Genomic DNA, 16,972 nt, shown 5'->3' with positions numbered 1-16,972 from the left:
TTAAATGTCAGAATGTGTTGTTTTGTTTTGTTGTTGTTGTTGTTGTTTTGAGACGGAGTCTCGCTTTGTTGCCCAGGCTGGAATGCAGTGGCACAATCTCGGCTCACTGCAAGCTCCGCCTCCTGGGTTCACACCATTCTCCTGCCTCAGCCTCCTGAGTAGCTGGGACTACAGGCGCCCGCCACCATGCCCGGCTAATGTTTTGTATTTTTAGTAGAGACAGGGTCCCACCATGTTAGCCAGGATGGTCTCAATCTCCTGACCTCATGATCCGCCCGCCTCGGCCTCCCAGAGTGCTGGGATTACAGGCGTGAGCCACCGCGCCCGGCCCCGAATGTGTTGTTTTTTAACATTTTAAAACTAGTAAATGTTGTTTATTAAAATCAAGAGCCAGCAAAATATTGAAAATACCAAAAGATATAAAAATTCATTATCCTGCTTTCCAAAGATAATACTGTCAACATGTTAAAGTTTCTCCTTCATTCAATTAACTGTTTGGTCTTTTTAGAAAATTATAAATTAATCAGAATTTGCTTAAAAACTAAACTTAAGAAATAGCTATGTTCATCTCTCCAAACTGAGTAAGGCTGATTAACATCCATGAGATGGTAGTTTGTCATTTTGAATAAAATCTAAATATCCAGGCTCGGCCTACTAGGCCCTGTGTGAGGAAGCCCCTGCCCCTTCAGCCTTACGCCACACTGTTCCCCTCATCTGCTCCCTTATCACTGTGGCCTTCCTGCACATCTTCCCCCATCCCGGCTACCCACTGCCTTCTTCCCCAAATGCTCTATGCTACCCTGTGGTCTCAGCATAAATGTCATTCTGCAGAGCAGTGTTTTAAATCAGGTTCCCTCCTGTTACCCTTTGCCACAGTCCCCTGCCAGGTCCTTCGTTGCATATATCACAAAATACAGTTATTTGTACTGATTTGCTTTTGGTCTTTCCCTCTCCCAACTGTGAGCTCTGTGCAGCAGGGCCACATGTGTCCTGTGTCCCTCATAAGGGGCTGAGCCACAGTAAGCAGTCGGTAGGTATTTGCTGAGTGGAGTAGTGGAGGGACAGCACCTCGTAGGGGAGGAGCTAGATAAAACTGGATGACCTCTGGGGTGTCTTCCTTCCATATCATACATTGTATTCCGTGAGTTTCACAGTAACTCAGGCCCAGATTGACAGACCACCGTCACGTGGAAGGTAATAAGCCTTCAGGAGGCAGGTTAAACATGCATACTTTAGATGAGGAAATAAATCAGACTGTGAAATCTAATGTTTCATTAAATAATACAAATATGTGAGTGTAATATGGTACATATTCACATTTTTGTAGAGATTTCTTTATTGATATGAATCTTACATATTCCTTTCCACTCAGAGCTGTACCTTTTGCCAAGAGAACAGAGCATGGAGTATATACACATAGTGTACATTCAATACAGGACAGTGGTTAAAGGGCAGGAACAACTTGTTCTTTTATAAACAAGCATTTTGGAATGTTGTGCACACAGTAGCCACCAAGCAAATCTGAAGTCATCAGGGGAGCCAAATAACACATCCACAGACAAATCTATGCAAAGCAGGTCATTTGAGGAGTGTCTTTAAAAGGCACTTGCCCCTAGATGTCACTCTTAAGAAGCATTTTATGGGAAAGAAGTCTGGAGCCCATTCATTGTGTTATTTTAATCTAGGATGACTGTGGAAATTTTCTTGTCAGTTTCATCAGACCTGCCCTGTTTCCAGTTCCGCGGTCTCATCCCCATGCCAGGGTATACCCAAGCCTCCAACCTGGAGGCTTAGCCACATGCCCAGTCTCTATGCAGGGTCCTGACTCAGGAGGTGTTTAAGAACCTTTATTCAACCACAGTCCCTCTCTTCTGTGGTCGAGCTCTACTCTTGGGTCCCACATTGTTTTAACTGCTTCTGTTTCAGTTTCTCCACCAGAGGTGCCTCTGTTTGTTACCCAGCTGCTAGAACTAGGGCCCTAATCCCTTCTGTCATTTTTCTTGCTGGAGACTCGAGTATTCTCCCAAGCCCAGCCACAGGGACCACAGAGACCTTGTGATCTGACATTCTTCCAAGGACTGCAGCCACCTCAGCATCATTTCCGATCACTATTCTCTACCTCCCCTTCCTTTGTGTGGTAGCCCTCATCCTTGTCTACACCTATAACCTGCTAGGCTGGATTTTCTCAGCCTCCTGCTCTAGCCTGTTGTAGTTACCAGGCCTTATTCACCATATCCAAAGTAAGACACTAATTCAACGCACACTGACTAAATACATACTACATTTTAGGCACCGTGAGAGGCATAAAGAAGGGTCAGGTACCGCCTTTGGCAAGGCAAGATATTTTCCCAGTTTGGTCCCTTTCAAATACGATCATTCCCTAATGCATCCTGATTTTAAAGTAGTGAATTATGTCCAATATTGAACGTGGCTTCTGTACATTAAGCATTCACCCATCATACCTATTCAGATTATCTGTAGTGTGTCAGACACTGCACTGGGCACAGGTGAGACAATAGAGCATGGCCCCAGAACATGGCAAGAGAGCTACTTACACAACTTCGTGCCAAGGAATACTTTGTGCTAACAGTGTCCACAGTGGTTTGCAGAGGGAGCAATTAATCCTGCCCTAGAGGATAGAAAAGGGCTATTCAGAGAAGCGTGTGTTTTTCTCAGGCCTTAAGGAATGAATTCAGTTTCATTTTTCCAGGCAGATACAGGGAAGGGAGGGAACATCCAGACAGAAAGAACAGCACAAGCAAGTGCATGAAGTTAGAAAAGTACACACAATCAGTATTTAGGAACAAGAAGTATATTTACCTGGTGTGGATAGAAAGTGGATATTTCTGGAAGTGTGTAGTAGAATTTGAGTCAAAAAAGGAAATTTGGGTCCAACTTGAAGCAGTACATAGGCTGGATTAAAGGGGTGGAGGGTAGAGCAAAGCAAAGAAGCCATTTGGAGCTCATTCGATTAATCACAAATAACCATAATTAAGGTCTATTATGGGTCAAGTGGGAGATGACCAGTTTATCTGTCACCCATAATGTACTGAGCTGATAAAGGATTCCGTCTTGGGATCTGCACCCCAACCCACTGACTAGGCCAGGCTCAGCCTCCTGTCTCATTATGAAGACTTTCAGTACTCACTATCTCTCCATGTTATGCATTGGAACTTATTCTCAAAGAAGGGTCTGATATCAGCCATTTGTAGGAGTTCGAATATGTTGGTGTGGTATCTCTCCCATAATGCAGACTTATGGGAGTTGTCAAATTTAGGACTTTATTAAGCTTGTCAAATTTAAATTACTATTCTGGAAAAGACGCAAGTCCAAAACTGGAAAGATAATAACCTTTTGACTGACATCATTCTCTCAAATTTAGTTTCTTTTAGAACATTTTGTCTAACATAGAATATTGTCAAGGACATTGTTTAGCATATTACAAAACATACTCTCTCTATAAAGATCTTCTGGTGAAATTTCTGTTGGTCTTAGTTTCTAGAAACGCTGTGCTTCTCCTAAATAGAGATGTTTTCTTTTAAATTTTCTGAACATTGACTAGAGTAACAGATTAGTGTCCTTTTAGCTAGAGATATATTTGAAGACTTCCTGTAGCAAGTACTGTCATGCATTGCTTAACAATGGGGATACATACAGAGAAATGCATCATTAGGCAATTTCATCATTGTGCAAACATCATAGAGTTAACTTACACGAATCTACTATACACCTAGGCTATATAATATAGCCCATTGCTCCCAGGCTTCAAACCTTTACAGCATGTTACTTACTGAATACTGTAAGCAGTTGTGACACAATGTTATGCACTTGTGTATCTGAACAGAAAAGTTACAGTAAAAATATGGAATTATAATCTTATGAAACAACTATGATATATGCAGTCCATGGTTGACCAAAACATTGTTACGCAGTACATGACTGTATATAGGACTGTGATGTACAGTTTTAAATTAGCCTCCTTCCCCAACCCATTGTGGATTGTTTCCTTTCCTTTTTTCACCCACTTCTAACTAATGTTATTTTGACTTTTGTATCTCCAAATAGTCCACCTTAAATCCTTTTTGGAACAAGGCTGAAAGATAAATCACACACGCGCACACACACACACACACACATACACACCCACCCCATGTGCACGCTGTTCAGAATATTGACTAAAGTAGAATAGCTTATTGTAGCATTTAGGTTTCTAATGTGCTTCTAGCTAAATATTCGAGAAGATGGCAGTACAGCCCTTCCCCTGGTAAACAGAGCTAGTCTGAGAATCATTTTTCAAGTAATTATAGATAAGAATCCTAATTCAAACTCATCAAATGCATGGCCAAGTACCAGACACACTCCTCTTTCGGATTTACCAGAAAGTGTGCTCTCGTGCACTATTAGGTCTAATAATCAGTGACCTTCTCTGTTTTGCGAAAATAATTCCTAGAGGCTGGCTAGCCAATGCCTTGATTTTTATTTAAAAAATAAAATAAAATCCTCTGCCTTTGACTGAAATGATTTTTATCCATTGTCTCCTTCCTCTAGCATACAAAGGCAACATTACCATTTAGGAAAAGTCAGTGGAGGTTCCACTTCATTTCTAGATGAAAATGGAGGATTTTGATCTTAAGAAAAGTATTTCATGTGACCTCAGACAGTCTGTAGCAGCCACAGCTCATCAGTGGTTAAATTAGTAGGCTGTATATAAAAGTAGTTTGTTTTCAGTTTAGTGAACTGATAGTTGGGGCAGTTAGCAAATCAAGTAAAAGTTTGGGCCCTGAAATGATAATGAATTCCTTTGTTCCCAAGACTTCTGAGGGCGGTAGCTTTGTAACAACAATTCTTTCTGTTAGTCCTAGATGCTATAATTAAGGCATTTGAATCAACAATGAAATTGAGAGCAGATGTACTACGTAGGCTCAATCTATTTATTAGCTACTAATGGAGAATGTTCTAGCTAATGGCATTAATAATAATGTAATGTTCCCCACATTTGTGCTCATTAACAAGTGCATTAAACCAAGTCACCGAAGTCAGATTTTTCCATTACTCTTCTCTCAATAATACAAATGCTTCAACAGTCAGTTGAAAAGGAGAGAATGAGGATGTTTGAGGTCAAGGAGAGGCAGCCCTGGCAGAAGGGAAAATTACAGCCAGTAACTTCTGTGTTCTGTGTTTTCCCCTGAGCTCCCCAGGCCACATCCTCATAGTCCCTGAAACCACAGGCCTCTAGGCCAAGGTAGTATCAGAACACTCCCACAGACCCTGTGGCTGAGTCCAAAGGGCAGAAATGAAACTTCTGGGGCTGAGTGGGCAGGGCAGGTGCTCAGCTGTGCCCCCCAAGGTGAGAGAACCACCTGCAGGAAGCCAGTGTTGCTGTATGCTTCCATCCTGCCCACCTCAGTGGGCTAGCGCCATGACAGCCTCCCTTTGACACTGGTTGGAGTGAGGCTTAGCCCCGACTCCAACCTACCTCACCCACTAGGCCTTTACTAAGAGACCTTGTGGGCAGGTGGTCTAGAGGGACAGTGAGCCCCTTAGCATTGAACAGAGTGTGTATTCAATAATGCAGCTCCTCGTGGTATTGATTAGTAATCATAGCCAACTACTTATGTAGCACTTAAGTCTCACCACAACAATATGAAATGGGTATCATTCTTATTATTCTTAATCTATATTTAAAAGAGGTTAAGTGACTTCTCCAGTGATATAGTTAACCAGTAATAAAGCCAAAATTAGAATTCATTCAGCTTGATGTGAATCTGTGTTGTTAACCACCACAATACACTGCCTTTCAGCAAAGGGTGATTAAAGCTGCACCAAGTCTCTAAGTGTGTACAGCCAGTCAGAATCTGGACACTGTGTTTGACAAGCATGGGACATGCAGTTAAACTGGGGAAGAAATTTCTTTCTCATAGAAGAGATCCTTGTGTGTGAAAATTAGAACTATCTGAATAAATTAGAATCAACAGAAATTCTTTATATGAGTAAAAGCCTTCAAGAAAAGCAGGGCAGTTCTTTCCTTTAACGCCTCTCCTTGGGTGCAGCAGGGATAGGTGAATTCCTGCGTCACTGCTTAACAAGTATTTACTGAGCACCAGTGGATTGGTTTTATAATAACTTGGCCTTAGGTTAATTTCCCTCCTCGAAAATTTTCTATTAAAAAGAGTTTGACCACACAGTGGGCTCACACAGCAGGGGATTTGTGTGGATCCCCTAGTGTATAGAAGGATAGAAAATAATTAAAAATCAGAATGTACTCTAATTCAAAACCAAAAGGCGTCCCCATCTATGTCCTTGTGAAAATTGTGCAAGTTGGCAAATTAATGAGGCTGTTGCCTGGGGTGAAGTCTGCACTTAGCCTGTGTAATTATGAAGAAATGAGAGAGACCTCAGTGGGTCCTACAGATGAGCAAAAGAAAATAATTTCTGGACATAAGTGGAGTCATTAAGAATGCAAGAGCACTAATGCACTGGGGCCACTTCCAGGGGACAAGTGATGGCTGGGCAGCAGCCGCAACAGCCCACACAAGTGTCCCACTTCTTGGTGAACAGGGAGGAAATGCAGAGGGGATGGTAGGCAAGGGAGAGGACGACGTTTATTGAGCCCTCACTATGTGCTGGCCTCCATGCTGGGCACTTTATGTATATTGTCTCACTTGGAAAATGCCAGAATAGTCCATGGGTTTTGTATTGCATAGGATGATGTGTACTCTGCCCAGTCTTGACATACAGAATGACATAAGCCTGACCTCAATTATCATTGCAGTCACTCTGCCACATACAAATGTCACAGACAATATCAGCTAAAGGCAAAAGAAAACTATTAGTATTTTGTCCTATAAAATATTCTTTTTTCTATATAAATATTTTGTGTTAATTTACTAAAATGGGATGCGTTGTTTTATATCTACTTCTTAAACACTTTTACATGTTTATTAAATATCCTTCCACAGTATCTTTCTAGTAGTTCCAGGACATGCAATTTTAAGTACTTTTCGTGAATCTTTTTTATCTGTCCCCTATTGTAGGACATTATTAAACCATGTTCTAATGGACATCCTTGTAGATAAATCACTGCAAAATTATTCAGTATTTTTAAAGGTAGATTCCTAGCATGGAAGTTGCTGGGTAAAAGGATATAGATATTTTTTACGCCAAGTTTATTGAGGCATGTTTTACATAGAGTAAAAATCACCCTTTCTTTTCTTTTTGGCTTGGGGTACATGTGAAGGTTTGTTACATAGGTAAACACATGTCACAGGGGTTTTGTTGTACACATCATTTCGTCACCCAGGCGTTAAGCCCAGTACCCAATAGTTACCTTTTTTGCTCCTCTCCCTCCTCTCATTCTCTCCCCTCAAGTAGATCCCAGTGTCTGTTGTTTCCTTCCTTAGGTTCATAAGTTCTTATCATTTAGCTCCCACTTACAAGGGAGAACATGCAGTATTTGGTTTTCTGTCTCTGCGTTAGTTTGCTAAAGATAATAGCCCCCAGCTCCATCCATGTTCCGCAAAACACATGATCTCATTCTTTTTTATGACTGCATAGTATTCCGTGGTGTATATGTACCACATTTTCTTTAATCAGTCTATCATTGGTGGGCATTTAGGTTGATTCTATGTCTTTGCTATTGTGAATAGTACTGCAGTGAATATTTCTGTACATGTGTTTTTATGGTATAATGATTTCTATTCCTCTGGGTATATACCCAGTAATGAGATTGCTGGATCAAAATGGCAGTCATGCTTTTAGCTCTTTGAGGAATCGCCACATTGCTTTCCACAATGGTTGAACTAATTTACACTCCCACCAACAGTGTATAAGTGTTCCTTTTTCTCCACAACCTTGCCAGCATCTGTTATTTTTTTACTTTTTAATATAGCCATTCTAAGTGGTGGGAGATGGTATCTCATTGTGCTTTTGATTTGCATTTCTCTAATGATCAGTGATGTTAAGCTTTTTTTGTATGCTTATTGGCTGCACGTATGCCTTCTTTTGAGAAGTATCTGTTTGAGTCATTTGCCTACTTCTTAATGGGATTGTTTTTCTCTTGTAAATTTAAGTTCTTTATAGATGCTGGATATTAGACATTTGTCAGATGCATAGTTTGCAAATATTTTCTCCCATTCTGTAGGTTGTCTGTTCATTGTCTTGATAATTTCTTTTGCTGTGCAGAAGCTCTTAAGTTTAATTAGATCCCACTTGTCAATTTTTCCTTTTGTTGCAGTTGCTTTTGGTGTCTTTGTCATGAAATGTTTGCCCATTCCTACATCCAGGATGGCATTGCCTAGGTTGTCTTCCAGGGTTTTTATAGTTTTGGGTTTTACATGTAAGTCTTTAATCCATCTTGAGTTGATGTTTGTATGTGATATAAGGAAGGGGTCCAACTTCAGTCTTCTGCATATGACTAGCCAGTTTATCCCAGCACTATTTATTAAATAGGGAGTCTTTTCCTTGTTGCTTTTGTCAGCTCTGTCAAAGATTAGATGGTCATAGATGTGTGGCCTTATTTCTGGGCTCTCTGTTCTGTTCCTTCAGTCTGTGTGCCTGTTTTTGTACCATTACCACGCTGTTTTTGTTACTGTAGCCTTGTAATAATATAGTTTAAAGTCAGGTAACATGATGCCTCCAGATTTGTTCTTTTTGCTTAGGATTGCCTTGGCTATTTGGGCTCTTTTTTGGTTCTACATGAATTTTAAAATAGTTTTTTCTAGTTCTGTGAAGAATGTCATTTGTAGTTTGATAGGAATAGCATCAAATTCCTTTGGGCAGTATAGCCATTTTAATGATAGTGACTGTTTCTATCCATGAGCATGGTATGTTTTTCCATTTGTTTGTGTCTTCTCTGATTTCTTTGAGCAGTGTTTTATAATTCTCATTATAGAGATCTTTCACCTCCCTGGTTGGCTGTATTCCTAAGTATTTTATTCTTTTTGTGGCAATTGTGAATGGGATTGCCTTTCTGATTTGGCTCTTGATTTGGCTATTGTTAGTGTATAGGAATGCTAGTGATTTTTGTACACTGATTTTGGATCCTACAACTTTGCTGAAGTTGTTTATCAGCTGGAGGAGCTTTTAGGCAGAGACTATGGGGTTTTCTAGATATAAAATCATGTCATCTGCAAACAAAGATAGTTTGACTTCCTCTCTTCCTATTTAGATGTTCTTTCTTTCTTTCTTCCTCTTGCCTGATTTCTCTGGCCAGGACTTCCAATACTATGTTGAATAGAAGTGGTGAGAGACGGGTTCCTTGTCTTGTGCCAGTTTTCAAGGGGAATGCTTCCAGGTTTGCCCATTCAGTATAATGTTGGCTGTGGGTTTGTCATAAATGGCTCTTATTATTTTGAGATATGTTCCTTCAATACCTAGTTTATTGAGAGTTTTTAACATGAAAGGGTGTTGAATTTTATTGAAAGCCTTTTCTGCATCTATGGAAATAATCATGTGGTTTTTGTCTTTAGTTCTTTGTGAGAATCACATTTATTGATTTGCATATGTTGAACCAACCTTACATTCCAGGGATGAAGCCTACTTGATCATGGTGGATTAGCTTTTTGATGTGCTGCTGGATTCGGTTTGCAAGTATTTAGTTGAAGATTTTTGTATTGATGTTTACCAAGGATATTGGCCTGAAGTTTTCTTTTTTAATGTCTCTGCCAGGTTTTAGTATCAAGATGATTCTGGTCTCATAGAATGAGTTGGGGAGGAGTCCCTCCTCAATTTTTTGGAATAGCTTATATAGGAAGGGTACCAGTTCTTCTTTGTACATCTGGTAGAATTCAGCTGTGAATTGATCAGGTCCTGGGCTTTTTTTGGTTGATAGGCTGTTTATTACTGTTTCAGTTTTGGAGCTCATTATTGGTCTGTTCAGGGAATCAGTTTCTTCCTGACTCAGTCTTGGGAGGGTGTATGTGTCCAGAAATGTATCCATCTCTTCTAGGTTTTCTAGTTTGTGTGCATATTTGTAGTAGTTTCTGATGGTTGTTTTTATTTCTGTAGGGTCAGTAATAACATACCCTTCTTCATTTCTAATTGTGTTTATTTGGATTTTATATATATATAGAGAGAGAGAGAGTACTTTATATATATATTAAGGTTAGTTAAGTCTTCTTGTTGAATTGAACCTATTACCATTATGTAATGCCATTTTTTGTCTTTTTTGATCTTTGTTAGTTTGAAATCTGTTTTGTCTGAAATTAGGAGAAACCCCTGCTTTTTTTCTGTTTTCCATTTGCTTGGTATATTTTCCTCCATCCCTTTATTTTGAGCCTATGAGTGTCATTATACATGAGATGGGTCTCTTGAAGACAGCGTTACTATTGGGTCTTGCTTTTTTATCCAACTTGCCACTCTGTCTTTTAAGTGGGGCATTTAGCCCATTACATTCAAGGTCAGTATTGATATGTATGGATTTGATCCTGTCATTGTGCTCTTAGCTGGTTATTATGTTGGCTTGTGTGGGTGCTTTATAATGACACTGGTCTGTGTGTTTAAGCATGTTTTTGTATTAGCTGATAGCAGTTTTTCCTTTCTATATTTAGTGCTCCTTTCAGGGTCTCTTGTAAGGCAGGTCTGGTGGGAATGAATTCCCTCAACATTTGCTTATCTGAAAAGGATCTTATGTCTCCTTCACTTAGGAAGCTTAGTTTGGCTGGATATGAAATTCTTGGCTGAAGATTTTTTATTTAAGAATGTTGAATATAGGTTCCAAATCTCTTCTGGCTTGTAGGGTTTCAGTGGAGAGGTCCACTGTTAGCCTGATGGAGTTCCCTTGTAGGTTACCCACCCTTTCTCTCTAGCTGCCTTTAACATTCTTTCCTTCATTTCAACCTTGGAAAATCTGATGATTACGTATCTTGGGGATGATCTTCTTGTGTAGAATCTCGCAGTTCTCTGTATTTCCCAAATTTGACTGTAAGCCTCTTTAAAAGCAAGCTTGGGGAAGTTTTCATGGACGATATCCTGAAATGTGTTTCCAAGTTGTTTGCTTTATCCTCCTCCATTTTAGGGATGCCAGTGATCTGTAGATTTGGACTTTTTACATAATCCCATACCTCTCAGAGATTTTGGTTTTTTTTTTTTTTTTTCATTTCTTTTTATTCTCTTTTCGTTATTTTTGTCTGTCTTATTTCAGAGAACCAGTCTTCAGGTTCTGAGATTCTTTTCTCAGCTTGGCTTATTCTGCTATTAATACCTGTGATTGCATTGTGAAATTCTTATATTGTGTTGTTCAGCTCTGTCAGACCCATTAGATTAATCTTTATACCAGCTATTTCATTCTTCAGTTCCTGCATCACTTTATTGTGATTCTTACTTTCCTTGGATTGGGTTTTTCCATCCTCCTGAATCTCGATGATCTTTGTTCCTGTCCATATTCTGAATTCTGTGTCTGTCATTCTAGCCAGTTCAGCCTGGTTAGGAACTCTTGTTGGAGAACTGGTGTGGTTGCTTGTAGAACATATGACAATTTGGCCATTTGAGTCACGAGAGTTCTTTTGTTGGTCCTTTCTCATCTCTGCATGTGGGTGCTCCTTTAACCACAGTTGTAGATTGAGTACAGGCAATAGAATTATTTTCTGGATGTTTTCACCAGGCCGAGGCTTTGTGCAGGGTCTTTATTTGAAGCTGACTTCTTATCCCTGGTTTCAGAGGGAGGTATGTTAGTGAGGTATTTTTGGTGTTGAAGCTTTGAGGTGTGATCCAGCAGGTGGCACTTAGGCTTATTGGTCAGTTGGTAGACTCTTGCTTGGTTGTTTGGCTCCCCCAGGTTACCTCACAGTTGCAGCCATGTTCCCTCTTACTGCTCTGAAAGTGTGGGTTTCTCTTCCCCTTGAGTGCTGGCTGTAGATCATGACTTGGCACTCCTCGGATGCCCACTGCAGCTCTCAGGTAATCTCAGTGTTTATGTTCCTTCCCCAACTTGGAGGCAGCAGAGGAAGGGACTGTGGTAGTGGTTGTGGCCAAGGGTCATTTGCTTGTCAACTGGGAACTCCACCCCAGAGAGATGCAGATCAGCAGTGGCTCAGTGCAATCAGCCCAGGATGGAGAGTCTGTGCTATTGGCCCAAGCCAGGGGTTTCCTGTCTTTTGTCAAGCAGTGTGGGGGATGTGTGGGACGCACAGGAGACAGACTGGCCTCCTCTCCTTGGGTCAACTGCAGCTTGCTGGAGGTGTAAAATCACCCTTTCTAGGTGTACAGTTCTATGAATTTTGACCAATGCATCAGTCATGTAACAACCATCACAATTAACTTATATAACATTTATAAGCACTTTAAAACTTTTGACGCATGTTAATCAAATTATCTACTGGTAACATTATATGTATTCCTATCTACCATCAGTTTATAAAACGTGTACATTGGATATTGTCCTTAAAAGACTAAAAAAAAAAAAAGTCCAGTTTGTAGGTAAATTTTCCATCTCATTTTAAGTTACATTTGTTTGAGTATTAATGAAGTTGCGTATTTTTTCATAGGTTTATCCGTTTTTATATCTTACAGTGTGAAGTTTTGTTGTTTTTGGCCTGTATTTCTAGCCAACTATCTCTTTCTTATTGATTTTTAAGAACTATTAGAGGGCTGGGGTTGAAAGAGTGATCTGTCATGTTGCAAATACATTTTCTTTTGTCATTAAGCCTCTTTTAATATTATGTATAGCTTTTTTTCTCTCAAAAGTTTTAAGTTCCTGTAGTCTCACCATCTTTTCCTCATAAAGTCCACCATGGAAGTCATCTTCATAAAGTCCTTTCCCACTCCATGAATATTTAAATATTTTCCCTTTTTACATTTAATTCATCTGGAATTTATTTTTGGTATATCACATGGAGTAGAATTTTATTTTCTCCCCCAAATGATGAGCTACTTGTCCTAGTCCCATTTATCAAATAATAGACCTTTTCCGCACTAATTTGAAAAGTCACCTGTATTATATATCATATTTATGTATTTAAGTATGTCTCTGAACTTTCCCTTCTGTTCCACAAAATTTCTTGTCTTTTTGGGAGAAAAATAGATACTGGTTCACACTGTTTTTAATAATGTAGTTTTATAAAATGGCTTAATATCTGGTTTGGCAAGTACTACCTTTCATTATTATACTTTTTCAAAATGTTCTCTCAGGCCTTAATTATTTCAGATGAACTTTAAACCATATCTGAGTTTAAACACCCAATAAGAATTTGTATTGAAATTTTATGTTTATAGATTAAGAATAATTTATATCATTATAAGCAGTCTCATCACTGAGGGATGTTCAAAAACTGACTCATTGCTCTTCAGAGATTAAAGTTTTATAATTTTTTAAGCATATAAAAATTACAAATTATAAAAATTATAAAAACATAGGTTCTACATGTTTTATGTGTTAGTCCTAGGAATCATGCTATTGTTGTTACCATTGATTATAGCATCTGTTTTTGCATTTTACTTTCCAACTTGTGGATCCTATTTACAGCATTCTATTTATTAATTTTTATAAAAAGCTAGTTTATTAAAAACTAGTTACAGTAATATTTTATTTTTTTCCTTCAGTGTTACAAGACAATTAGGTCATTTGTAAATAATAAGTTTACCTTCACTTTTCTGATTTTACTTTATTTTATTTATTTATTTAGAGACAGAGTCTTGCTCTGTTGCCTAGTTTGGAGTGCAGTGGTGTGATCTCAGCTCACTGCAACCTCTACCTCCTGGGTTCAAGCAATTCTCTTGCCTCAGCCTCCCAAGTAACTGGGATTACAGACACTTGCCACCACGCCCTGCTAATTTTTTTGTATTTTTAGTAGAGACAGGGTTTCACCATGTTGGCCAGGCTGGTCTTGAACTCTTGACCTCAAGTGATCCACCCGCCTTGGCCTCCCAAAGTGCTGGGATTACAGGCATGAGCCACTGCGCCCGGCCCACTTTTCTGATTTTATCCTTCTTTTTCTGGTATTTCATTATTTAGAATTATTTTTATAATTTCAAATAATTCTTCACATTGTTATATTTTAATGACATATGATATCATATATTTTTAAATCAAAAATAGATGTTAACATAGTACCTTATGGTGAATTAATCCCTCAGCTTTAGAATAAACCTTATTTGGCTATGGTGTATTAATCTTTTAACATTATACTCAATATTATTTGAAATATTTATATATATAATCACTAACTTTAGTTTTCTTTAGTATACTATCTTTGTCAAGTTATGGTATTAAGGTTGGGTTATTCTCCTGTTGTAAAATTGAGACTTGCATTTTTCTGTGCTTTGGAACAATTTAAATGGCATAATCGTACCTGTTGCTTAATAAGCAGACTTAACTCACCTGTATCACCTGCTCCAAAGCTTTTTGATGAGCCATCAGCCATGGCATTTTTTAAAGCCCTCTCACTCAGTGTTCAGAATTTGTATTAAAATTTCAAAGTTCATGTAACAATTTTGATTATCAGACAGTGAAAAGCTAATTCATCTGTTTTCTTAGACTTGAACAGAGTATAAAATAAAGATGAAAACTACATCTCAAACACATTTCCATTAGTTCTATGGATTTCATTAGTTCTTGGCAAACATTATTTACACTTACATAAAGTTTATTGATTCCACTATGATGTTCAAAAGCTGACTCACTGCTCTTCGGAAATTACAGAAATTTCTACCCTCAATCTCTTGGGAAAGAAACCGAATTTAAAAGGTAGAGTAAGAAATAAGATGAAACTTGTCTGTATCAATTAGTTTTCCTTGAGCACTCCCTGGATATACACAACTACACGAAAGTATTTAAGAGATTATCAAAACAGTTTCTCATCAGAGGCAGGGACCTACCTTGTTTGTGATGGTTTCTCTTCATGGACAGGTAATGCTATGTACATTTCACTACATCCCTGTAATCTTCAGCCTACTTGTTAGTTACCATAACAACAGTAACAGCATTTTCTTCTCCTTTATGCAGGACACCTGTGTTAAGGCTTATCTAGCCCTTCGTCATCACACAAACCTACTGATCATCCTGTTCTCCATGATGCTGATGACCGGAATGCCCCAGTTAACAAGCAAAGAAGACATTGAATATATCCGGGATGCCCTCACAGTGGGGAAAAATGAGGAGGATGCTAAAAAGTATTTTCTTGATCAGATCGAAGTGTGCAGAGACAAAGGATGGACTGTGCAGTTTAATTGGTTTCTACATCTTGTTCTTGGCATCAAACAAGGAGAAAAACATTCAGCCTAATACTTTAGGCTAGAATCAAAAACAAGTTAGTGTTCTATGGTTTAAATTAGCAGAGCAATCATTGAACTTGGATTTCAAATGCAATACACATTGTGAAAGCTGGCATTTCAGAAGTATAGCTCTTTTCCTACCTGAACTCTTCCCTGGAGAAAAGATGTTGGCATTGCTGATTGTTTGGTTAAGCAATGTCCAGTGCTAGGATTATTTGCAGGTTTGTTTTTTCTCATTTGTCTGTGGCTTTGGAGTATACTCTCGGTTTAAACAGACTAATGACTTCCTTATTGTCCCTGATATTTTGACTATCTTACTATTGAGTGCTTCTGGAAATTCTTTGGAATAATTGATGACATCTATTTTCATCTGGGTTTAGTCTCAATTTTGGTTATCTTTGTGTTCCTCAAGCTCTTTAAAGAAAAAGATGTAATCATTGTAACCTTTGTCTCATTCCTTAAATGATGGTTCCAAACAGCTCCTTAGTGTCTGCAGGTGTTAGTGGTGTGCTAAAAGCAAGGAAAGCGAGTTAGTCTTTTCAGTGTCTTTTGCAATTAAGTTGTTTTATCACGTACAACTAAAACACACAAACACAACAGGGGAAATCCGAACCGCTGTGCCTTGACCTTCCTCTGCTGGTCTTGTTCCAGGGTTATGAATATGAAAAAAGAGAGATGAGACTTTTTGTGTCAACTCTGTCCACAAGAGTGAGTTATCTAGTATGATTAGTATAGCTTTCTCCTGCATGGCAGCAGGTTGTAACTACAGGGCCCCTTTTATGCCTGACATTTCTTCTCTTCCTTTTTCCCTGCCTCCCTTTTTCATCAATTGCGATGCTCCCACAACTCTTTACAGACTTGTGGAATCTTCAAGAACACTTTTACTCTAGAACTCAAAAATTAGTTGAAAAAGAATTATTTCTCAAGAATTATTAGAATCTTAGGTACTTATTTGTAAAGATGTTTAGTGATTTTTTTAAGTGTCTTATTAAAGGAGGCATTCTAGAAAATATGAATTAGTTTCCAAATACCTTAATTTTAAACTTTGACCTGAACAGTTTCTTCTTTTTTTAATGGAAGAAGATATTTGATATCTTAAAACTATTCCAAGTTAGGAAGAACACTACTTGTCTTATCCATTTCCCATTTAAAGGACTTTTAAACTTTGACACATCCTTCAGATTTCCTAAAAATAATTGAGATATCTTACTTTAAAAATATTTTCATCTCTTAAATATCTTGTTATTTATTGGAGGTATTGTTTAACCTTAGAGAGACCATTAAATTATTTATAAAATATTGTGTAATTACCTGTAGTTAATACATTACATAGAAAAAAACTCTATGTTAACAGTGTCTATGTTTAAGTATAATCAGATATAAATATATACTTAATTTTTTAATTTTAAAAATAGATACCTGTTTGACTTTGAGGTAGTCCGGACTTTTTTTTTTTTTTTTTAATGTGTGCAAAAGCCCAGTGGTTCCTAAGCCTGGCTGCAAAGAAAAATCCACAGGGACACTTTTTAAAAACACCCTTATCAGCCTGGGCAACACAGTGAGACCCCATCTCTTTAAACAAACAAACAAAAAAAAAAGCTGGGTATAGTGGTGTGTCTCTTTAAACAAACAAACAAAAAAAAAGCTGGGTATAGTGGTGTGTGCCTGTAGTCCCAGGTACTCGGGAGTCTGAGGCAGGAGGATTGCCTGAGCCCAAGAGGTGGAAACTGCAGAGAGTCATGATCATGTCCCTACACTCCAGACT

The 16,972-nt window shown here is 38.4% G+C and overlaps 1 protein-coding gene across 4 annotated transcripts in view; it reads left to right on the top strand.

The window, feature by feature from the left end:
• The window catches only part of PIK3CG (phosphatidylinositol-4,5-bisphosphate 3-kinase catalytic subunit gamma), a 40,761-nt gene extending 24,967 nt beyond the window's left edge, over positions 1-15,794 (top strand). For all 4 annotated transcript variants that reach the window (XM_003896455.4, XM_009203636.4, XM_009203638.4 and 1 more), the window contains exon 11: positions 14,939-15,794. In XM_003896455.4, the coding sequence (XP_003896504.2) occupies positions 14,939-15,217 (279 nt within the window). In that variant the 3' untranslated portion in view covers positions 15,218-15,794. The remainder of the gene's footprint in view (positions 1-14,938) is intronic.
• The last annotated feature ends 1,178 nt before the right edge of the window (positions 15,795-16,972 follow it).

This window comes from Papio anubis, chromosome 4 (genome assembly GCF_008728515.1).
Source record: "Papio anubis isolate 15944 chromosome 4, Panubis1.0, whole genome shotgun sequence".
Classification (NCBI taxonomy): domain Eukaryota; kingdom Metazoa; phylum Chordata; class Mammalia; order Primates; family Cercopithecidae; genus Papio; species Papio anubis.
Note: the sequence above shows the minus strand (reverse complement) of the source record. Positions and strands in the feature narration are given on the sequence as shown.